This window comes from Zootoca vivipara, chromosome 11 (genome assembly GCF_965207765.1).
Source record: "Zootoca vivipara chromosome 11, rZooViv2.hap1.1, whole genome shotgun sequence".
NCBI lineage: Eukaryota > Metazoa > Chordata > Lepidosauria > Squamata > Lacertidae > Zootoca > Zootoca vivipara.
Window position 1 is genome coordinate 21,318,081 of NC_142594.1, and position 19,719 is coordinate 21,337,799.

The 19,719-nt window shown below is 40.5% G+C and overlaps 1 protein-coding gene across 3 annotated transcripts in view; it reads right to left on the minus strand.

Moving 5' to 3' along the window:
* Positions 1-652: 652 nt before the first annotated feature.
* CHN2 (chimerin 2) overlaps positions 653-19,719 on the minus strand; it is a 156,377-nt gene continuing 137,310 nt past the window's right edge. For all 3 annotated transcript variants that reach the window (XM_035129608.3, XM_035129606.3, XM_088654062.1), the window contains 6 exons: positions 17,525-17,609; positions 12,157-12,330; positions 9,689-9,766; positions 5,194-5,331; positions 4,915-5,020; positions 653-3,236 (listed from right to left, as the gene is read on the minus strand). In XM_035129608.3, coding sequence (XP_034985499.2) covers positions 3,065-3,236; positions 4,915-5,020; positions 5,194-5,331; positions 9,689-9,766; positions 12,157-12,330; positions 17,525-17,609 — 753 coding nt within the window. In that variant the 3' untranslated portion in view covers positions 653-3,064. The remainder of the gene's footprint in view (positions 3,237-4,914; positions 5,021-5,193; positions 5,332-9,688; positions 9,767-12,156; positions 12,331-17,524; positions 17,610-19,719) is intronic.

Consider the following 19,719-nt stretch of genomic DNA (forward strand, 5'->3'; position numbering starts at 1 on the left):
TAAGATAATGATAGGTGACTGTAGTACTTAATACCAGGAAACTAAAACTGAAGGAGAGTCTCCACCCCCATCGTTCTGCCCGGAAACTGAGGTCCAGCGCCGAGGGCCTTCTGGCGGTTCCCTCGTTGCGAGAAGCCAATTTGCAGGGAACCAGGCAGAGGGCCTTCTCGGTAGTGGCGCCCGCGCTGTGGAACGCCCTCCCATCAGATGTCAAAGAGAAAAACAATTACCAGATTTTTAGAAGACATCTGAAGGCAGCTCTGTTTAGGGAGGCGTTTAATGTTTAATAGATTATTTTATTTCATTTTTCTGTTGGAAGCCGCCCAGAGTGGCTGGGGAGACCCAGCCAGATGGGCGGCGAATAAATAATAAATTATTATTATTATTAAACATAAAATATGGTATCTTCTATCTTGTTAAAGATAGGCAAAGGAAAGAGTAACATGGTCAGGTTAAATTTGTATGCATCTTAGAACACCTGATAAGTTTATATATTATTTGAATTACTTTTATATTAGTTCTATCAGCAAAATCATTTTAAAACAATTTGTTGCATGTAAACTGTATGAAAAATGTGCAGATCTTTAAACCAATATTTTTTAAAAAATGCATAGAGAAACCAAGTGTTTTCGCTTGCAGTGAAAATTACAGACAGGGTCTCAACACATTTAATGGGATATTTTTTCCCCTTTCCATTTACACTATCATAAATTACAAAGCATATTTCACTTCACAAAATAAAACCATTTCCATACCATTTTATGACAGTATTTAGTACATAAACCTACAACAATTGAAATCTGTACAACTTAGGAGATTCCCTTCTAGCATTGTACCAGCAAAGCAGACCTCACTTACATCTGGCCTGCAGCCTGGGTCTGTCTACTTAGCCCTTGGTGACCTATATAAAGGATAACTGATATACATTATTTCATGTGCCTCCTTTTGTCTTTACTCTTTTTTCATTATCCATGTTGCACACTCCCCATCTCAATTTTAATAGAAACCTATGCTCCCTGAAATAATTCAGAAAACAGCATAATTGGGTTTTGAAACTTATGATTTGTACAAATCAGGAGGAGAGCTCAATAGAGTCTTTCGTATTGTAAATTCAGTTTTGTAATAAACTATGCTACCTTTGTGTTTGAAATATTTGTACAAAAAAATCCCACGATGAGGAAATTCCATGTGGGAAAAAAGTCTTAATATTAGGATGAATTTCATTATATTGCATTGAGAGGTCAGCCTTTTGAAAGATACCCCCATGAGATTTGGTAATATACCAATTCTCTCTCCTTCACCTCTCTTTCCTTTATTAACAAATTTGTCAGAAGACACTGAAGAAAAGTGTGTAATTTTACTTTTATAAATACAGAAGCAAAGTAATGCAACTTGATTTTTAGAAATAATAATACAAAATTAACCCTAAATAAGTGCTAACTTTTAAGCAAGACCAGGTAATATCCAATATTCTGGCATCACTTATTTTAAACATTACTGTACTCCAAAAAACGTGTTATGTGTAGTAGTTGATGCTAGTGTCTGTTTATAAACCTTTGATGCTCCTCTTTTTGGAAGGAGGGTGGATAAATAGAATACTGTATTTGTATACTTCTAAAAGCAAAGAACATGAATTGCTAGAACATAACAAACCAAATAATATTAAGATGAGCATGAGAAATGAAGTCTTATTAAAAGCATTTGCAATGAAAGAGGTATCTCAGGGTAATACTGCACTAGTGGTAAATGTTTTCAATATCCATAGCAATAATGCTTAAGAGAATTATATGGGAAGTCATCAATGCACCGCATTGAATTATATCTTGCTAAAATAAAACAAAATTCCTGCAGCTAACTAAAGTAAAAATATACTTTAAATACATGTTTGTTTCCATTTAGACATAGTATAATTATGTCTTAATTAGAAAGAAATCGTATACCCCTATAAAAACTAATACTGACAAACAACCTGATCCTTAAGATATTGGACAAGATAAAATATCCTGTATGTAGGGTCTTCCTCTTTCTCCTGTGTAAATAGAAATGCCCCCATGTACAGTCGTACCCTGGAAGTCGAACGGAATCTGTTCCGGAAGTCCGTTTGACTTCCAAAGCGTTCAGAAACCAAAGCGCAGCTTCTGATTGGCTGCAGGAAGCTCCTGCAGCCAATCGGAAGCCCCTTCGGATGTTCAGCTTCCAAAAGGAAGTTTGAAAACTTCCAGGTTTCGATCATTCGGGAGCCAAAACATTCGAGAACTAGGCTGTTGAAAAACCAAGGTACAACTGTATACAGAAATTATTTGTTCTGTAGACAAGGCATTATACAGTTCATAGAAGAGAACCAGGAAGTCCCTGCCTGTACAGAAGCTCTGCTTGGCATCAGATCATGGACAATGTTACAATCCTACTATGTAATTTGCCATTATTTTCAGTAAGAGGGACACAACTGAAATACTAGAGAGCATGTATTGAGCGCTACATTATGGTTGTCATGGGGAAAATAAATCCCACCAAGTCCAATGCCACTTATTTCCACATAACTACCATGATCTAGAAATCATTGCATGCCGAAAAGGGATGCGGGAAACCTGTTCCCCCGTCCCCCCCATATATGGTTTACCCTCCTTGAATCAGGGTTTACAACTACAATCCTACATGTCTGCTATGCTGACCAAGTTCTTTTCAATAGGAACCGTGCCAGCATAGTACTTTGAGCATCAGGTTGAAAGTACCTTTTTGCTTCAATGATCTAAATAAAATACAAAGTTTGTGTCCTTTAATAAGTTACAGTAGAACAGTCTGTAACCTTTCTACATCATTAACACTGGAAGCAAGGCAAAAGATACAAGGCAAGATGATTTTCTTCTGACCTTTGTTCTTTCTTAAATAATTAAAAAAGAGGCGTATGTCTATAAGACATACCCTTTTTACTAAATGTTTTGGTGTTCATCTGCAACACTGCAGAAAATAATGTGCTACCCATTTTTTTTCCTTATGGGAATCTGTTTTCCCTTTAAACTTGTATTTTCATAGCAGATGGCCATGAGTTTACAGCTTTGTTCATTTAAAACAAAACATCTTCATTTTCTATCAATATTTGCACAATGAGTTTCTGGTACCGCATGTCATTGAGCGTAGCAAGGGTGCTGTCTTCTGGGGGTCTCATTAAAGTAGGTCCAAACACTATTCCCAAATTTTCAGCGCTCATAAAATTGTCTTTTTCATTCATGGTAATCCTAAAGGTGAAAGAAAAGTGATATTTCTGTTAAACTGTTTTCCCACCCTTTTGTTATACCCAGAACTGATTAGGAATTCTAGGAAAACACAAAAAAGTGCAGTTTTGAAAAGCTCAGTTCAGGCATAGGCAAACTCAGCCCTCCAGATGTTTGGGAACTACAATTCCCATCATCCCTGACCACTGGTCCTGTTAGCTAGGGATCATGGGAGTTGTAGGCCAAAAACATCTGTAGAGCCGAGTTTGCCTTAGTTAGCAATCTTGATTCAAGGTGGTGTCCAGTTATATCCAAACAGAAACAGACACCTGCTCCTTGATCTGAGGAACCATCATGCAAATTTTCCGTATAATATCTTAAGAGATGTCCAAATGCATAGGGCACAGAGAAGCTGCTTTTCAAAATATACAGTAGATGTTTGCTTCGCATGCTGAATAATGGTTGTTTCTGCGCTGCAATAGTGGCCTGGTGGGGAGGGAGCTGGAGCCACCTTTCCAACATTGACTTTTGGGCTACCTGGATGGAACTATTGTAGGACAAGGCAGGAATAAGGTTGGGCCTGTACCATAATGGCTCTGTTGGTTCACCCACAGGCCTACGCCATATTAGCTCCAGCTCCCACCGCAGTGTCAATTTGTTGTGCAACTGTCCTGTCCAAGAAAGCTGCAGTGACGTCAGTGTTGGCAGGCTGGTAAGTTACGCCATGCAATTAAATGGAGACAGGAACTCTGTGCAGCTCACTCACCTATTCTGAATGGGAGGCACAATTACACGTGGGCAGGAGAGTTCCATGTGAAGGGCCCTCGTGGACAAATTGATGGTCAATTTTCTTTCTACACATTTAGTAATAAACTAAACTTTTTGTGTGTGTGAACCCACTTAGAAACAAAGTTTTGAATTAACTGTGATCTCTATGATGACTAATTGTACTCTCAGGTATCTTTGTACATGTCTAACATTTCTGGTTTACTTATATGGCCGTGACTTGTTGATTGGTAAAACTGGTTAAAATTTGAAGATATTACTACTACTACTACTACTACTACTACTACTACTACTACTACTACTAAGGTCCACAAACAACAATATTTTGGAGATCCCGAGCCATAAGGTGGCTAGATTGGCCTCAACTAGGGCCAGGGCCTTTTCAGTATTGGCCCCGACTTGGTGGAACGCTCTCTCACAGGAGACCAGGGCCCTGCGGGATTTGTCATCTTTCCGCAGGGCCTGCAAGACAGAGCTGTTCCGCCTGGCCTTTGGATTGGATTCAGTCTGACCCCTGTGTTTTCCTCCCTCATGGTTTGGATTTATGGACTACTTAAAATGAGGCTGCACTTTAAATTTTAAAATTGTATTTTAATCTGTATTTTAACTAATTGTTTTCTTTTCTTTTATGTCTTATTGTAATTTTATTGGTGTTAGCCGCCCTGAGCCCGATTTTGACTGGGGAGGGTGGGGTATAAATAAAAATTTATTATTATTATTATTATTATTATTATTATTATTATTATTATTACTACCACTACTAAAATTACTCACAATAATTTTATTATTTATACCCCACCCATCAGGCTGGGTTGCCAGAAATATCTTCTGCAGTGACGGTTTAAAATGTTTTTTAAAGCATATTTATTTATGAAGAAAGATGATCAAACCTCCTTTTATAGGCAAGTTCGCTTACTTTTTGAGATGAATCATCAGATATCTAAGAGTCTCGTAGTGTGCTGCAGGAAGTAACATCAACACTTCGTGGACAGCTTCTAGTCTTTCATCAGGACTGGAGAGCTCTACGTGATACAAAACAAGATTCTTGTAAGCTTTATCAGATGCAGATTTCAAAGTTCAATAAAAAAATACAATTAAACAACTCCAGTATTCCTGCTGCTGCAGGAGTTTTAGAATTGTAGGGTTAAGGTTATGACAAAAACTATATAAATAAATGAAATGCCTCAGTACTTACTTGCTGCATCTATAAACTTGGAATACGTATCGTAGGTGATAACCGGGATAGGCAGATCTCTGAAATACAGCTTCAGTGCTCCAGCAATAATATTTATGTCTGGATATATGTTGGCAGAGACGTCTGCCTTGTCACCATCTAGAAAAGAATGAGATGGTTTAAAGGTCCTACTTTTTCTTTCGCCAAAGACATTCCTGAGTTATCTTTTCAAACACACCTCATGATTGGGTTTTGAATCACTGGAAAATGAAGGAGAAGTTTCATAACCTGGACACTACACAGGATACCTTTTCACACATCCCTACCAACTATAGCTCAGATGGAGCTGGGATGTGCCTATGGGTCTTCCGATGTCAACCTCTGTGGGATGGACATAGGAAGACATGTCCCCTTATGAATGCTTGTCCCAAACTCTTTTAAGGCTTCGAAGTGAATGCCTTGAGTTATATACCCCTGAGTTTATTTAGCCAGTGAAGCTAAAAGAATCAAGAAGTTGCACGTTCCCATACAATGGCTCCAGCAAACACATTTGCTGGATCAATTTGTACCAGCTGAATTTCCCCCCCTGAATGCATTTCAAAGACAGTCCCTTGAACAGTGCACTGTAGTAGACCAATCTCATTTTATTAAAAAGATTTAAGGATACCTTTCAGTGAAACTATCAGTGCAGCACATGAGAAACTATTATTATTATTATTATTATTATTATTATTATTATTATTATTATTATTATTATATTTATACCCCACCCATCTGGCCGGGTTTCCCCCACCACTCTGGGCGGCTTCCAACAAATAGCAAAATACATTAAAATATCACAGATTAAAAACTTCCCTAAACAGGGCTGCCTTTAGGTGTTTTCTAAATGTCAGGTAGTTGTTTACTGCCTTGACCTCCGATGGGAGGGCGTTCCACAGGGCGGGCGCCACTACCGAAAAGGCCCTCTGCCTGGTTATAAAACCATGAGTATAAAATCTTATTTGTGTGGTGGTGGTGGGGATAGGGAGAGAGAGTGTTTTAGGAACAGTTTACTAAGTAGTTCAGTCTTCAGGCACAAAGTTTAAATTTGTTCAGAAGTAATCCACTCTTCTGTCCCTTTAGAAAATAAGCGATAAACCTGCTTTCTCAGGTCTTGTTTTAAAATAATTCCTTGTAATAATATAATTCCTTCCTCTACGTCACGGTACTTTGTTTTGCTTATGAAAAGCCCTGCAATAAAGTTTTAAAATACATTTGTATTTAGCAGAATCAATAATCATTTTGCGAAGAAACCTGTGGCATTAAACTTGAAGCAACATGAAATATATCCACCAAAATTTCATTTACAGCAGATGTATAGCTGAGTTACTCATGAAGGCCAAATTGTAAGTTTAACAGCTCAGCGATAATCAGACTTACTATTGGGAGCTAGATTGTAATTGAATCTTCAAATGTGTTTGTGACTGGGGAGCAAGTCTTTAAAACAAACAGTCTATTTATCTGATATAGCAGAGTGAACCTGCATATTAGCATTTACTCTAATACAGCACCAGTACTTCCATCACAGTGTTTATTCTGCACCAGCCAGACTCATATTTATCCTCATATACTTGGCACGGTAGCGTTAGTATTATAAAACGTTGTTTGGACAGCTCTATTTAATTGCAGTACAATGAGATCTAAAGTGCTACAGTGAAAGCAAATGCTTTGGAAAAAAATACTGCAGCTGCCTCCATATCCACCCAGATATGGTAAAGCAGAATGCCATATTCCTTTTCCAGGGCTATCTGCAAGTTTACTAAATAAAAGTGACATTCATAGGTTATCATAGCAAGTCATATCATGGAGGAGGTTTCCTTGGAAGTTGATAAGTATCTCTCTGCCTGTAACTTGTTATAAGCTAAACAGATGAGGAAAGACTGAAGGGCACTTAAAAGGCAGGAATGCACAGCAAATCAAGAAATCAATTCTGATGAAAAGCACTGCTCAAACTGGAATTGCTCTAAGAATCTATGGTACCTATGGATTCCATCACTGTATTTTGTCTTTTCAAACATTCAAAAGGCACTACAGAAAACAAATGTACTATTTGTGAACTGCAATATGCCACAAACTGCAAGTGTAAAAATGATTGCTCATTCTGAAAATTGGTGTTATTGGATGATAAGAATCAGCCGGCTGGGGGAAAAAATTAGTAGTTTTAGAGAGCAATGGTACTGATAAAAGAAACTGCAGTTTGGAGGTGTTTGACCATGATTAGGTCAAGGGATCCATCACAAACAAGCCACATGCAGCCATCTTTGTTTGTTTGCTTGTTTAGCAATTTTGTCCTTACCAGCTCACTGTCCTGAATAGATTTTTTTAAAAAATTAAAATATAACCTTTATTGAAGTTGAAATCAAAAATATACAAATAGAACACATACAAATAATATAAATGAAACAAAACATACCTATTATACAAGGTGTGCAAATTAAAAACCTAAATCAAGTAGATCATATATATGTTTATCAAATAAAATAATTTCTTTTTACTTCACATGCATTCTCCTATAAGCCGACTTCCACTTGTCATCATCCCGGGCTAATAAACTCACATACTTTTATGCTGCTTCCCTTCGCTTTCCATTTTTGAATCAATACGGAATATTAAAAATAAATCCAAGTCTTTATTAAGGGGCACTGCCTTTTCAAATAATCCCCAATTTTTCCCCAATTCTGAATGAATTTCTGGTTGCTGCCTCCTCTGATTGAATTTGTTAATTTGGTCAATTCTATATAGCTTAATAATTTTCCTTGCCATTCTCCAATTTTAGGGATCTCTTCTTTTTTCCAATATTTAGCAATTAGGATTCTCGCCGCTGCCACTGCATACAGAAAGACCTTCTCGTCTTGTTTATTTATATCTTCATCTACCATTCCTAATAGAAAGGACTTGGGTTTTTTTTAAAATTATATTTAAAAATCTTTTTCAATTCCTCAAATATCTCATTCCAAAAGGTTTTTATTTTACCGCAGTGCCACCATATGTGTATAAATGTCCCCACCTCCTTTTTACATCTCCAGCAGAAGTTGTCTTTGGTCTTATACATTTTATGGATTTTAACTGCCGTCAGGTACCATTTATAAAACATCTTAATCTGAATAGAATTTTTTTTTTAAAGTAACATTTTGAAAGCAACCTGGGTGGGCATGTGGAAAGTACCAATGGAAGTACCAACCGGAAAAATACATCTTAGTCTACACATAACTATCTCCGCAACTGTTGAGATTTCTAGGGTACAATTCTTGCAAATTTAGCAAATTAACACAACCTGTAAGCTATTTTAAATCCAAACACAGGGAAGCTGTTTGGCGCGATGAGCTGTTGGTGTGCAGCTTTTTACCAAGTGGAACTGCTTTGATTTTTATTTTATTTTTTATGAAATAGTCGTATATAATAAGCATTTTAATAAATTCCTATGTTAATTATGCCACCACAGACCACCAAACAAGTTATGGTGGCATGTTGAGGAACAGGTCACTTCTGTAGTCTCCTGGTGGTGGGAATCATACGCATCTCAAAGTTCAGTGGCCATATTTTAAACAAGCTGACAAGAGAACTTGTGTTTGCCCATAGTTTATAACACACACTAAAGGTGAATCTACCCACAATGCTTAACATCCATTACAACTCATTTTTCTTAAATTAATTGCAGTTGTGAAGGGCAGAACAAAAGAGGGGGTGAGGTTTATCTCTTCATTCGCTAGCCATGTCTCCCTGAATATCAACCCCCTCATGTGGCTATGAAGCTTAGTAAAAAAAAGTTTCCATTAGTGCCAATGAGGCTAAAAAAATAGTGATGTAGATCCTTCTTTAGTAACAACCCTCAAATATGACATGTGTGGTGCCAAGCAGAATAAACAACCAACTCAAGCTCAGAATGCACTTGTTACAATGAGAACTCTATGAACAAGCTGTACAATGAATGTTTTATATGCTAGCAGGAACAGAACTGGTCAACAATACCAGCACAGTGAGCGACTGCTGCTGTACAGCATCCATATTCATTCCGTGGAAGAATAAATAAACATTATTCCTATCAAGCTTACTCGGGCATCAGTGGAATTAACAGTCACAAATATACTGACCTGATTTTTACTCTAAAGCTCATCTGTCCTTATAGTATAGTGATAATGTAATTTAGACCCTCGTTATTTTAGAGATTGTGGGGAAGAATTTAATGTGCAGAAATAGAACGTGGTATAGTCCTCCCTGAAATGAAGCGGTTCAAATAGGTGTGTTTTGAGAAGCTGTGCATCTTCCTACCCACCCCAAGACATGTTTTGACAAAAGTGGTAAATGCCAAGAGAAACCAGTACATAATAAAATACCCAGAAAGTATTGTGGGAGGAAAACGGCTCTCTCATTATTACAGCATCAAAACATGTGCAATGCCAATGAACACAGGGTATGTACAAGCTTTCCAAAGCTAAAATATTGCCGACAGGCTTTCCACAGCTAAGATGTACTGTACCTCGATCAAAGGCCATTTTGACATCTTCAATGTGTTCAGTGAACCCCGAGACTCTGTAAATCCCTTCTGACTTCAAACCTGCAGGCAAAAATATCATCAGCTGCTGTTTAGTCTAGGGATACATTTTCACACTCCAGTTATTTTTTTTTACTTCTTTTCACAAGTTAGCTTCTGCCTCCCGAATTCTCGTAACAAGAGAAATTACTCATCATATAGCCTCTCACAGTGTGAGTCCCCCCCCACACCATGTGTGTAGGGGAGAAAGTTGGGAGATCGATTTGAGGATCTATAATAGATAACTTGAAATCACTACATTGGAAAGGGAAGCTGACACTATTTAAGCACAAGGGTACAATTCATTTTGTAACAACTGAGCGTTGCAAGGAAGTAGAGAGATGTTTCTACTAGTGATGAATGTGACCATGGAAGGGCCTTGAACCTTCTATCCTAGTAACCGCTCTCCGAGGTCTCAGGCAGAGAGCCTTCCAAGGCTTGCTAGCCTTTTTAAAAAAACAAACAAACCAAAAAACCAAACAAAACAAAACGGAAATTTAATACAGGGTCTCCTGCATGCAAACTAACAGTTCTCTTACTGAGCTGTGTGACCTTTCCTACACAAGGATGACGACTTAATTTAAGCTAATGGCTTGGATTGTAGTGAAAATCAATTTAAAGAAGTGTATGGAAAGGAAAGTTTCCCATCCTCTCCTTGTCCCTGCAGCCATCTGAAATCCTCCCAAAGTTTTGCTGCAGTGTCAGGCAGCTCTTTCATTCTCTGAACTTCAAAGTGCCTCTTCCAGCAGCCTCAGATGCCATAACCTACATTGTTCAGAAGGGTAGATACTTGGGGTGGGGGCACAGGTGGCTTCAGGTGGGAAGAGGGCATCAAAAACTGCTGTAAAATTCCTAAACTTCACTTCTCTTGGGATTCACACAGGGCTGGATTTAGGTTTGATGAGGCCCTAAGCTACTGAAGGTAATGGGGCCCTTTATATGTCCAGCTGTCCTGTGTCAGCTGTCCTGTTTTTTGTGTTGAATATATGCTATATGGTAATTTATGGACCTAACATGTATCTAAAGCCATTTGCACATGCTGAATATAGGCACCCTATATATAGAAATGAGCAAGCCAGTGATATTTTAGGGAGCAGGCTAGCAGGCGGGCCCATTACTTTCATCATAGGAGCCTACATAACAAAAAGCACTGTTGCTGTATGAAGGTTTTATTTTATTTGTTTTTTATCTTATATTTTGGAAATGTACATCCAGGTTTTTTCCCCTTTAAGTTTTTTGGGGGGCCCCAAGAGACTGGGGCCCTAAGCTATAGCTTCTTTAGCTTATACGTAAATCCGGCACAAGGATCCACACCACTGTCTTCTAATATCTATACTCACTCAGCTACTTAGGCTAACTTTGGTCTATTAACTTAATTAAATATACTCCAGTCTGTTTTACACTGTGTAGAACTTAATTGGACACAACCCCGGTGGCACAACCAAGAGATTTAAATTTCCTATAACAGTTCGAGGTTTGATTTATGATATACACATTGATTGATTGGTTGGTTGAAGTTATATATTGCCCTATTGAAGCCTTCTATATTATTTATAAGCTAAGAGTTTATTTTATATTAATATATTAACATGGATTTGTTCATTTCACTTCAGTTTCTGTGACATAGGCTTGGTTATCATTATGAAAGCAATTAGACTTTACTATAGTCTATATAGTGGCGCTGTGAGTTAAACCACAGAGTCTAGGGCTTGCTGATCAGAAGGTCAGTGGTTCGAATCCCTGCAATGGGGTGAGCTCCTGTTGCTTGGTCCCAGCTCCTGCCCACCTAGCAGTTCGAAAGCACATCAAAGTGCAAGTAGATAAATAGGGACCGCTCCGGCGGGAAGGTAAATGGCATTTCTGTGCGCTGCTCTGGTTCGCCAGAAGTAGCTTTGTCATGCTGGCCACCATGACCCGGAAGCTGTCTGCGGACAAACGCCGGCTCCCTCGGCCTATAGAGCGAGATGAGCGCCGCAACCCCAGAGTCGGACACAACTGGACCTGATGGTCAGGGGCCCCTTCACCTTTATAGCTCCCAATAGTTTTAATCAGAAAGTGCAATATTTACTGGAAAAATTAAATGTGAGGGGGCATAGTTTTTTACATTGAAAAATATAGCTAAGTATATTAAATAATTAAAACAATGCACATTGTTTGTGCGGTGGTAGTGGTGAACTATACAATAATTCACTTCCTCATCCAAATGAGGATAAGTATATGCTTTAAACAATTTGTTCATAAAGCTTTTCCCCACAAAGGAATATAAAGAAACCAGACTTTATATAAAATATCTAATTTAAAATTACTTAGTTTTTCTGTAACATAATATCTGATTACGTTTGTCAGTCAGTGATATTATATTAGCGTTTTAGTAACCCAGCGAAGGAAATCCTATTTCATCGACATGTAAATACCTCTTGCTTCGATTTCTCGAATACATATGTCCACTACCATGGGTCTCTGTGAATTGTGGGCCTTCACTAGTGTGGTGAGGTCACAGCAGTAGACTCGTTTGATCCTCTTGAGGTCTGGTTGGCAGTCATTGGGGACATATTTTGAACACTGTTTGTGTACGTTCAATCCACAGTCTGTAAAGAAAGTATTAGTGTTACTTTGAGTTTTTTCTAATTTACTCTCAGAAAGAATGAAAGCATTCTACATGTTCACATCTTAACTCTCAATTACTCTTAGGGTTGCCAGACTGAATAGAGGACAGGACTTCTGTGCCTTTAATTGCCCTGCTCTCTTTTGAGTCTGGACACCTTCAGGACCGTCTTAAGCGCCCCTGGCGCCATGGTGCACCAGATCTCTCTGGCGCCCTCCCGCCCCGTTTCCCAGCGCGGTGGGCGGGTGGGCGCAGCGGACTGGCCGGCCAGCGGGCGGGTGGAGCTCGCGGCGCCCTCCTGGCGGGCCGGCGCCGTGGTGCCCTGCGCCACCCAGCCTGCACGTAGGGCCGGCCCTGGACACCTTAAAGAGAAACCAGCAGACCCTTTGCTTGGAAATTAAACAAAGGGTCTGCTGGTTTCTCTTTAAGGTTTCCAGACTCAAAAGAGAGCAGGGCAATTAAAGGCACAGAAGTCCTGTCCTCTATTGAGTCTGGCAACCCTAATTACTCTTACTTTTAAGGAAGTTACTGCACACAGTAAATTACAGGGCAATAGTTCAATTTGTAAATATAACAAAGGATGGCAGGCAAAAATATGCAAAGGAATGAAATTCTTTGAGTATAGGGTTGCCATAGTTCAAAAAGTGAGCACCCGGACACAAAAGTTGTTGAGCTTCCGATATGGGCTGCCATATGGCTGGGTTTCCCCAGAAATGTTAACAAATTTTTGAGAATTCCGCCCAGACACTATTTCTGATGAATTAATCCCAGATGTATGGCACCCCTATGTAATATAACATTTGAATCTTACTCTAATTCTCTAGTAATGTAGCAGGTACATGAAGCACATATGAGCAACTGTTAAGGCTGAAACAAAAAAAAATTGGCCACCATGTGGAGAATGTGGGAAATGCTTCCAAATGCCTGTGGTTCTAATATATTTGAAATGGGTTGACAAGTTCTTCAGATCATTTCAGTGCTAACTGAAATAATGACAGGTAACTGTAACGACAACAATAAATTATGTGTATGCTGCCCATCTGACTGGGTTGTCCCAGCAACCCTGGGCGGCTTTGAACAGATTAAAACAAATTTTAAGGACCAAGACTGTAATGACTCTTCAAGAAATCTAGGCCAATCCATATGGTAAATATTACATTTATAGTAAAATTTTATATCTGTCTCCTCAGAAGCAAGCTCTACTGAGTTCAGTGGGACTTGGGTAAAAAAGGTAAAGGACCCCTGGACAGTTAAGTCCAGTCAAAAGTGACTATGGGGTTGCCGCGCTCATCTCGCTTTCAGGCCGAGAGAGCCAGTGTTTGTCCACAGACAAGCTTTCCGGGTCATGTGGCCAGCATGACTAAACCGCTTCTGCCGCAACGGGACACTGTGACGGAAACCAGAGTGCACAGAAACACCGTTTACCTTCCTGCCACAGTGGTACCTATTTATTTACTTGCACTGGCATGCTTTCGAACTGCTAGGTTGGCCGGAGCTGGGACAGAGCAATGGGAGCTCAGCCCATCACAGGGATTAGATCACAGCGCTACCCACATATACCAGTGGGACTTACTCCTAGATTGCAGCCAAAGTGTAGTTTGCAACAGAGGTGGAGTGATATTCTAGGAGAGGGGGACTGCCAACTCCATCTCCCTGTGTGCAATTAGGCTTCAAAGAAACCAGCTATTCTACCCAAGAGAAAATAAGCCTTCTGTTGTAGTTGGGTAGGGAAGGGTTAACCCCATGCCAGAGCCCTCCAGATGTACTTTCATCTGACCATCATCCCTGCATTGCAGATGTGCAGCCTGGGAGTCATTTTGGACTCACAGCTGTCCATGGAGGCACAGGTCAATTTTGTATCCAGGGCAGCTGTTTATCAGCTCCATCTGGTATGCAGGCTGAGACCCTACCTGCCTGCAGACTGTCTCGCCAGAGTGGTGCATGCTCTAGTTATCTCTCGCTTGGACTACTGCAATGCGCTTTATGTGGGGCTACCTTTGAAGGTGACACGGAAACTACAACTAATCCAGAATGCGGCAGCTAGACTGGTGACTGGGAGCGGCCGCCGAGACCACGTAACACTGGTCTTGAAAGACCTACATTGGCTCCCAGTACGTTTCTGAGCACAATTCAAAGACTTGGTGCTGACCTTTAAAGCCCTAAACGGCCTCGGTCCAGTATACCTGAAGGAGTGTCTCCACCCCTATCGTTCTGCCCGGACACTGAGGTCCAGTGCCGAGGGCCTTCTGGCGGTTCCTTCGCTGAGAGAAGCCAAATTACAGGGAACCAGGCAGAGGGCCTTCTTGGTAGTGGCACCCGCCCTGTGGAACACCCTCCCACCAGATGTCAAAGAGAAAAACAACTGCCAGACTTTTAGGAGACATCTGAAGGCAGCCCTCTTTAGGGAAGCTTTTAATGTTTAATAGATTATTAATGTTTGTTGGAAGCCGCCCAGAGTGGCTGGGGAAGCCCAGCCAGATGGGCGGGGTATAAATAAATAAATAAATAAATAAATAAATAAATAAATAAATAAATATTATTGCTGGACTGATAGCTGCTGTAGCTCGCAACATCTGGCTGGCCTTAAGCACTAGTTTGGGGAAGCTTGAGAACAGTAAAAAAATGAATATGTCTTTAAAATATATGCTTGTCGTTTATTACATAACCTTTGTACTCATTTGCTAGAAAAATGGATTTATTGCTCTTTCATTGGAACATGTGAAGTAATAATAAAAGTGTGTCTCTATGCATGTGCAGAGTCAACTACCTGTACAAATGACTAACCAGAGCTTGCCTCATTCATTAAGCAGGGCTTCAAACTCCGAGATTAGGGATTCTGGGCAGGCTTAGACTTCTGCACTTCTTATAAAAATTAACTCTCATAAGTACACAGTCTGATTCAGAATCATCACTGTCCCTTTCAGCCATCAACATAAAGTATTCTTGACTCCACTGCTAAACATGAACAGTTTATTTCCTTGCAATATTCTTTTTTTTATGTAGTAGCAACATAACCCAATTTGGAAAAAATCACAGGTTAATACAAGCATCGAAAGTACCATTATTCACACTATTTATCAGGTTGGGTGGGAGACACAACCCCTACTAGCTTAAAAATAGCTCTTCGATATCCACAGGTAAAGGACCTCTGTGCCTTTAAATAAATCTGTTTGGTTTATTGGGCTCGTTCAGGCAGAAACTAACTGCATAATACAGTATTGTTCAGTGAAATCTAAACAAACCCAGCCAGCTGGACTTAAGATACTCCCTTTAGTGTTTTTTTTTTAGTTCTTGCTAAACATTTCCTATGTAGTTAAAAACTTGTTTGTCTGCTTAGAGTTAAATATTGGTAACCTAATGAAGCAGAACGTTAAGCTTCGAACTAAATAAACATACTTTTTTCACAGGTTAAATACTTAAAAGAATGAAAACAAATCCAGCCAGATATATTATGTTTAAATGTACAGTTCTTATAAGAATAATTCATTCTATATCTACTCGACCTCTTGTGTTAATTGTGCGAAGGGAGTCTGCGAGCTTAAAGGGGCTGGCAGTGGCCCTGAAGTCACACGTGGCTCCTGAGTTTAACATGGACATCTCAGCCACAAAGACCTGTGTATAGCTCTTTATAGGGGCTTAAACGATTGGACATGCTGGCTGGGGCAGATGGGAATTGGGAGTCAAGTTACAGTGTTGTTGGCTAGAACCCATACCTGCTTAAGTATGACAACTGACAAGAAATTACCAAGGAACAGTCATTAAAGTCATATAATAAGGATATTGTGTATGGTTGACCGAAAAAAACCCCCAGCTTTAGGCACTGTAATATAAAATAGCAGTATGATGTCCCCACCACAAATCCAAGAGCTCGGGGGCATAAGAAAACTTTCCCACCTAACTCACCTTACCCTATGGCATGTTAAATTGCAGCTGCACCTATTTTCTGGGTCGCACATTCATGGAACTAGACCAGCTAATTCAGCCGTGGCTGTCTATCAAGCTTCATCAACCCCTGACAATATGTCCATTAGTCAAGAGGGACAGGAGTTTGCAGCCCCCACAACATCTGGAGGGCGCACAGGTGCCTAACCCATGAATCAGCAGGTAATATTTTTTGACTACGATGACCTATTTCTTTATATTGAATCTCTGTTAAAGGCTCAGAACATACGCCATTAGATTCTTCTGGACAGTCAACAACCCTGTTGGCACTTGGTAGCTAACATATATTAAATGCCAACAACCTATAACAGCAATATGACTAGTACCCATTAACCATAGGTCAGTGAGGTTAGAAATGGAGTCCAGTCCAGGCGAGCAGTTTAGTTGCCGGACTATCAGCTCCATTATAATCCCCCAAAAGGCTCAATAGTTACTCATATATTTTAAGCTAGGAATTCAAATTTTAGCCAAGATTTCCCATAGCAAAAGTTTTACTTTTCCCCCAGTTTTGAAGTTCATAAAAGAAAAGGAAAAAATAGAAACACCAGTTGTTGACTTCATTGAGTGAAATGGAGACATCCACTTTAAACCAGTTACTACTACTGCTACTAAAATGGGATGCGGGTGGCGCTGTGGGTTAAACCACAGAGCCTAGGGCTTGCCGATCAGAAGGTCGGCGGTTCGAATCCCTGCGATGGGGTGAGCTGCCGTTGCTTGGTCCTAGCTCCTGCCAACCTAGCAGTTCAAAAGCACGTCAAAGTGCAAGTAGATAAATAGGTACCACTACAGCAGGAAGGTAAACGGCATTTCCGTGTGCTGCTCTGGTTTGCCAGAAGTGGCTTTGTCATGCTGGCCACATAACCTGGAAGCTGTACGCCGGCTCCCTCGGCTAATAAAGCAAGATGAGTGCTGCAACCCTAGAGTCGGTCACGACTAGACCTAATGGTCAGGGGTCCCTTTACCTTTACTACAACTACTATCATCAATCATCATCAACATCATTGCGTGTGTGTGTGTGTGTACACACACACACACACACACACACAGAGTGCTTTTTTTCTGGGGGGACGCAAGGGTATGCATACCTCTAAACATTTTGTGAATCTAAGTTTGACCTCATTGAGAGGCAGTATTTCAATATAAGTAGGAAAATGAGAGTACCCCTAAACTTTTTTTTTTAAACAGTTTTGTTTTTCAGGGGTAAAGGGCCTGACCAATAAGATGTTTAAGATTACCTGAGCATCTGACTCCCTGAGCAATGAGTCCCCACATGAAGTTGGCACAGTATTCACACCAATGTGGACCTCGGAACGTGTGGACCTGTAATACAGAATAGAAAGCAGTCCAGGGTCACTGGGAGGCAGATGGCCTGACAGATGGAACAAGCAGAAGAAAGAGATAAGCAACAAACAAACAAGTCTTCCTCACAGACAGCTGCATCCCAAATACTGAGGGTAATAAGAAGCCCGGGGAAAATAAAGCTGCCTTTGGTCTCGGGGTCCTCTTCATTTTGCAAGGCAAAACAAACAAAAGCTAATCACACTGTAGGGCGTTGAAATCAATCTATGTAACTCTTTTAATGGGTTCATTGTTTCTCATATGCTAGTGAAGTGCAAAGTGAAAGTGTCCGTACTAAAGCATGTGCTTCGCATGCGAAAGGTCCCAGGTTTCATCGCTGGCATTGGCAGGACAGGGAGGAGAGCATCCTTCGTCTGAGACCCTGGAGAGGCACGGCCAATGCAGCAGACAATACGCTGAACTCAGAACAAGGCAGTTTCATATGGCCACCTGTTTGCAGCCTCATACTAAAAACATAATGTGAAAGTAATTCCAATGCGACTGGCTGGCATGTTACAGCCACTTTGTAGATGACATTTAAAATGCCTGTGTATGGTTGCTGTTACTACATGGTGTGTGGAAGAAGATGGAGGAGGAGGAGAAGGAGAGGACAGAGGGTGAAGGAAGAGCTGCGAGTGGAGGGGGCCCCTTTTTGCGTTCTTTGAACCACCTGGGAAACTCAACAAATCCGCTGCTTCTAGAACTGGGTGTAGCTGAACAGGACAGGACACATGAAGGCAGCCACTTGGGCCTGCCCATAAAAAGCAAGTCGAAAGTAAGAGACTAGGGTGATGTCCCCTCTTTCCAGGTGCTCTTCTTATTGTGAGACTTTTGTGGGTAAGCTGAGTTTGTTTGGACCCTGGGTGAATTGATATTGATGTTTATATATTAGTAACTTTGTATTAATGTAACTGTGTCTGTATGTATATATAACTGCGTACCTATATGTAACTTGTGTTTTGCAATACAGTGGTACCTCGGTTTTCGAACGTAATCCATCCCGGGAGACTGTTCAAGTTCCAAAACGTTCGAAAACAGAGGAGCAAATGGCGGCCTGCCAATTTAAGAGAAAGTTGAAAAAAGAAAAAAGAAAGAAAAACTCAGCAGAAGCTGTTCTACTTCCGAGGCGCTTTCGAAAATGGAAGCATCTACTTCCGGGTTTTCGGCAATCGAAAACTGAAAGGTTCGACTTCTGAGACATTCGAAAACTGAGGTACCACTGTATTTTTAAGTTGTCTGTTGTTGCTTTCATTTCCTGTGCACAGCTTAGAGATAGATATCTCTTAATACATTAAGAGGTATAAAATAAATAAATAGCCAAAGAGCCATTATGCTCGCATGCATCAGATCTACTTCAAACCTATTTTACAAGGTGTTCATGGTGGTTTTGTGAAAAATCGCCTGCTCTGTGGGGTTTGCTGTTAGTAACAGCATGGAGCAGTGGGGGGTCAGCAGAATGAGGTGGTGAGGATGACTGCACTTGTTCAGACTGTGATCCGGATGCAGGATTGTGAAATCTGGAAGCCCCTAGTCATGAACCGGCACATGGGTGGTGGAGCAGATTCAGTCGTTCTGATTCAAGAAACGAGGCAGTTGAGCAGCTCGGCAGCTGTATCCATGACTGAGCAGCCCTTTTTAGGGTCCACTCTGCTCACCCTGAGAAGGGGGAGGGGCTAGAAAAGGTGCCCTAAACATAGTCTGCCTCCCTTTTCCCCTGACTGGATTACCGCACCCAGTGGGGCCACCACCTAGCAGTCATAAAAGACCAATGTCCCCACTGTGGAAGGACGCGTGGATCCAGAATTGGCCTCCACAGTCACTTATGGACCCATTGTTAAAACCGTGTTTATGGAAGACAATCTTACTTGGCTATGAGTGGTCGCCAAAGAAGAAGAAGAAGCATTTAAAAAACTATCAAAGCTTTCAAAAAGAAAAGAAAAACTAGTTGAAAATAAATGACACCTAAACTAGGCCATTAGGTAGAAAGGTTCTGGTGCAGTTTGCTCTCTTGTTGCGCTCTCTCTCTCTCTTAATGTATTGTAGCATTTGGTATAGTTTTCCCCATGAACGGTATGAAATGTACTGTTGTAGA